Source organism: Poecilia latipinna, unplaced genomic scaffold (genome assembly GCF_001443285.1).
Source record: "Poecilia latipinna isolate Pla-1442-1.1 unplaced genomic scaffold, P_latipinna-1.0 Scaffold478, whole genome shotgun sequence".
In the NCBI taxonomy this organism is placed as follows: Eukaryota; Metazoa; Chordata; class Actinopteri; order Cyprinodontiformes; family Poeciliidae; genus Poecilia; species Poecilia latipinna.
In genome coordinates, this window is record NW_015113094.1 from 93,444 (window position 1) to 98,484 (window position 5,041).

General features: G+C 37.3%; 1 protein-coding gene across 1 annotated transcript in view; it reads right to left on the reverse strand.

The window, feature by feature from the left end:
* tbck (TBC1 domain containing kinase) overlaps positions 1–5,041 on the reverse strand; it is a 41,198-nt gene that overhangs the window by 7,607 nt on the left and 28,550 nt on the right. Inside the window, exon 23 of the mRNA XM_015039624.1 lies at positions 3,341–3,513. Coding sequence (XP_014895110.1) covers positions 3,341–3,513 — 173 coding nt within the window. The remainder of the gene's footprint in view (positions 1–3,340; positions 3,514–5,041) is intronic.

Genomic DNA, 5,041 nt, shown 5'->3' on the forward strand with positions numbered 1-5,041 from the left:
AAATGTCTTGATTATATAATAATAATAATAATAATAATAATAATAATAATATAATCTGTGCAATACAAACATGAAACTTACAACTAAGATTGAAGGGTGTATATTTTCCTTTAGGTCAGTGTACAGGTTGTCAAAACTAAATTAACTATTTATGATTATTCGCAATTACATTCCCATAACTGCAATATTTAACAGGTTATTTTATCTAAAGTAGAAAAGTTTAAAAAAAAAAAAAAAAAAAACAGTATGTGTTTTTCTTCATTATTGTGAAGCATTTATAGAAGTATAGATCTTGGGATAAATACCATACATTTAAATTTAAATTTAATACCCTGAACATCATGGAAGCATTTTTAGCTTTTGAAATCGTTTTGACCACATGTCTATTTATATGCGTGTTCAATTTGCTTTTAAGCTTTCTAAGAATGTAGTCATTTCTTGCCTTAAGGATTACATCACCTCTCTCCTATTTCAGGGGCCTGAAGAACGAACCACATCTTGTGCTCTCTGTTTTTCCCAAGTCATGTGTGTTTTTACTCAGGCCTCTGGGACTTTTAGACTGACACAATACGCTGTTGACTGGATGTTTTAAGGAGAGAGGTGAGAAGCACACAAACGCAACAATGGATCAATACTGAAGATCATAAAAATAAGCCTCGGCTGAAGGAGAGAGCACAGCAATCATCTGGGAGCCCAGTAAATGATCCGTTTATTCCTTTGTGTGTATGAATACACTCCATCTTGCCAAAAACGTATCTGCTTGTCTGCCTTCACACAAATGTGAACTTAAGTATTATTCCACTTTTAATCTAAACCGTTCAATATGATCTCTAACCACCCTTTGCAGCGATCACAGCTTTTACTCTTCTGGGAGGGTTTTCTCTAAGGTTTGGGAATGTTTATGCGAATTTTTAACCTTTCATCCAGTAGCACATTGCTGATGTCTGATACTGAGGCTGGACAGGAAGGCCTGGCTTTCAGCCTCTCCTTTAATTTATCCCAAATTAGACCTGCATAATATTTAGAAAATACTGGTGAATGTTGCAACTTGTGATGAATAAATAAATTCATAATAGAACAGTGTCTTTGTGTTTTGGTTGCACAGCAAACAAGGACTCCAGATGATGAGCAGTCTAGCTAGTTGCTGGAATAAAATTATATTTGTCATTTCCATCTAAACAAGGTTGCATTAATAAAGTTACTTTCAACTAACGTCTGCTGTTTTGAATTTGAACATTTTAAACCACCATACCACCTCATTTTCTTCTAAAATATTTTAGTGTCACCAAACACAGCACAAGAACAGAGTGTCAGTGTGCATGGCACTAAACTACCTAACCCACATTTATTGCAGTCTAGGCAGTTATTTGTGATATAAATATGGCGTAAAGTAGCACATTTGGAATAAACTGTACAGGAATATCCCAAATGTCTTCTGTTGGGTTGAGGTCCGGACTCTGTGTTGGCCAGTCAAGTTCTTATTTGTGTCCCAAGTTGTTCAACACAGATGCATGTAAATATCAGGAAATAAAAGCTGACATTCTGAACTCTTCTCTCCTGCTCATCTTTTGACGTTAAACCCAAATGTCTTCACAACAAAGCAAAGGAATTTGCCTTGATGTTCCAATACTTCTGGAGGGGACTGTACATAATACATGTCTTTACATTGAAAAGTACTGCATTTAGGACTATTTGTGTTTCATTTCATTATCAGACATAAGGCGCTTGTTAATTACTTTTTAAAGCTCAACAGAAATAATCTTTGTGAAGATAACTCTTAGAAAATAAAACCTGTTAAAATAACATCTGCAGGTAAGCTCTGTTAGAGTGCGAAGTATATAATTTACACGGCATTGAGCTTTATCTACACTTTGGGAATTATCTGGTCAGAGACTCAAATCTAACAGATTTTCAGTTACACATAAAGTCTCCGGCTGCAAGAGAGACAAGTAGCTCAGATGGAGATAATACACTTTTAATGAGCTTATTATAAAACTGTCAGCACCTATTACATCTCTAATGCCCAGGTCTGAATGGATGGCACTGGAGGAGAAATGAAGAATACATTTGCAGTTTGATGCTAATAATTTTAAATAGAATGGAAATGGGAAGGTAATCATATTACAAATTAAAAACCCTTGCACTTTCACATTTTAACTTTTAGTACCGTTAGTTTAGCATTACTCTCAGGGTTGATATTATGGTCAGCACTTGTTTATTCAGTGTAATTGCATTTATAATACATGGTCCAGGTACCAGTCTCAAGGTAAGCTATGGTCTTGAAAAAACAAAACAAAACCAAAAACAAAAAAACTATGGTTTCAAAACATTAAAAATTTTCACCTCTGCATTTTTAATGGAAAGCTTTCAACCTGACTTTTTCATAAGTCAGGTAGAAAGCTTTCTGCACTGGACAGGTGTCAGTAACACTCAATTATGAAAATCCAGTGTCAATTTGGGAGGCAGAAATTATTTAGAGACAAGCTCCAGGCCCGCATGTTTGGGGAAGGGTCAAAGTGGTAACAGATGGATAGTCCAACAACCGAAGAGCATCTAACATGTAGAGGTAAGAACGTTTACGTGACAGCATACACTTAAACTCCTATGAATCTTTTTTTATTTTATTTGTTTGCTTTATATTTTTACCTCATAATACTTTAATGAGGTAAAAATATTCTATATAGACAGCCATGTAATGAAGATCTTTATCTTAGCTTGATGGTGAGTTTCCAAGATGAAATCATGCCCTAATGTTCATTATGAGACTGACTTACTAATTACTTCACACAACTACACTACAAAACAGATCAATTATCCCTGGAAAATGTGGTATAGAATGATAGAATCATCCATCCAGATGCAAAAATCAATCAACAGTATTTTACAATTGATGTCATAATATATTGTGAAGTATTTGATTTGCATTTTGATTTTGATGGTTCCATCAGCTAACGTTCCGGCCGAGAGGCGGGGTACACCCTGGACAGGTCGCCAGTCTGTTGCAGGACAACACAGAGACAGACAGGACACACAACCATGCACACACACACACACATACACACACACCTAGGGACAATTTGGAGAGGCCAATTAACCTGACAGTCATGTTTTTGGACTGTGGGAGGAAACCGGAGTACCCGGAGAAAAATAACATCTGTGTATGCGTGGGAGAAAACCCATCCTCTGACAGTCTCCAGTCTCTATTATAAGATTTACCCAACCTCTACTCTCTCTCACTTAATTAATTTGGAAAATTATAAAGCAAAAAGCAACTACAAATTGCCTCCACCTTATTTTTTTTTTATGTAAATATATGGATAATTGTGTGTGTGAGACTAACCAGGTCCGTCTTGGGCATGTCTTGGTAGTCAGACGAGAAATAAGTTGCCGTTTTCCCAAAGATGCCTTCACCGGCAGCTTTCATTGGCTGAGCATACTGTCGGTAGGTAGCGCTCTTGGGAGTCCAGCAGAAGAGGTTGATGGATTCGCGAACACAGCGCTCAATGTCAATTTCTGTACAAACAATGTGAAAGGAAAAAATAAACATAAATGTACGGCACTGTAGAGCTTTTTGTCTTATTTTTCAACAGACAAAAAGAAAGAAATTCCCATGCTTTTCCAGACACCATAGGAACCTTGAGCGTGGGAGGTTGCATTAAATTGCAGCAGCATATAGTTTGACCTTGGCAGTTTGCCTTCATTAGCAACCCAAGCATTCATTTAGCACTGCCAGCGGCCTTTGCGGTAATAACTGCCTTATTTAAGCAGGCGTTGCTCCCTTGAGTTTAGTATAATAGGTTATAAATACTCTTTCATCAAAAAGCAACTTTTTTTTGTTGTTGAATTTCAATGTAGCCTGGTTCTCGTTGTGAGAACAGAGAGGATTATGGATCTGGGACTTGTTGGATTAGCCGAGGATTTGGGTAAATTAGGAATGCTGTACCCTCACAGTCCTTCACGCAGACAGCCTCTTTCATTCTGTCTGCTTCTTCGAGGCCAGTAAGCAGGTCTGGCTAATGAGCTCTTCTTGGTGTGACCTGCACCTGGGCCAGGCTGTGGAGAAGTTATATAGAAGATTTATCATGGCCTCCCCCCGCTCCATCACAGTGTCAAGGTAAGGAGGTTGTCAGCTCTCTGGGGATAGGACCTGACACACTCAGTTACAAGGTCCATTTCGGTGAAAAACACACCGAGAGTCTGATATTCCACACCGACAGGCTAGCAGTAGTTCAGCGAAACACATTTTCCCTCCCTAGGGCCATGAATGCTGCCTGCAATCACTCCTTCTGCTAAAAGAGGCAGAAATGAGGAGGAGGAGATTGATTGCTTTAACAATCTCTCGGCTCAGCTGGGCATTCTAACACAGCCAATCTGCTTAACAACCAATTTGTCAGAGTAAAATAATGGAGTAAATAACATATATAGTGGCATATAGAAGTGTGAGATGTGGCTGGTTGCAATAAACTTCTGAAAAGCTGGATTACTTAACTAAGAGTGACATTGGAAAAAGCAGGAAAATAATATTCACAATTCTAACTTTTTTTCTGAAAAACAAAAACCTGGTTTTGTTTTCTTTCAAATACAATAAATGTTTCACTTATCACAGTTTTATTATTATTTTATGTGAACTGAAATACTAGTCAGTTTACAATAAGTCAGTCCAGTAGAGACTAATCTAAATACAGCAGTTTTCATACTTGTCCAATTCTTTTGTGGCCTAATGTCAAACAAAAATACTTGAAAATGTTATATTCTTGTGATTTCACAAATAAAGCATTATCCAGTTCAGGTCTGAACAGACACATTATGTTCAATTTTAAATGAGTGGTGATCAAATCCAATGTGAACCCTTTAAAAAAACATAAAGTAGCTGTTCGGCTTAGTGCTGGAAGCTCCCAGGCAGAGTGCCAACGTGCTGCAAGACAAACAGCTTCTTATGCACTTCAATTTCTTTAGAATACATAAACAGAACCATTTTACTCAATCTGTCTGTTGCTCTAGTTGAGCTACATTTGACACGTGTAGGGTGTCAAATGTAGCT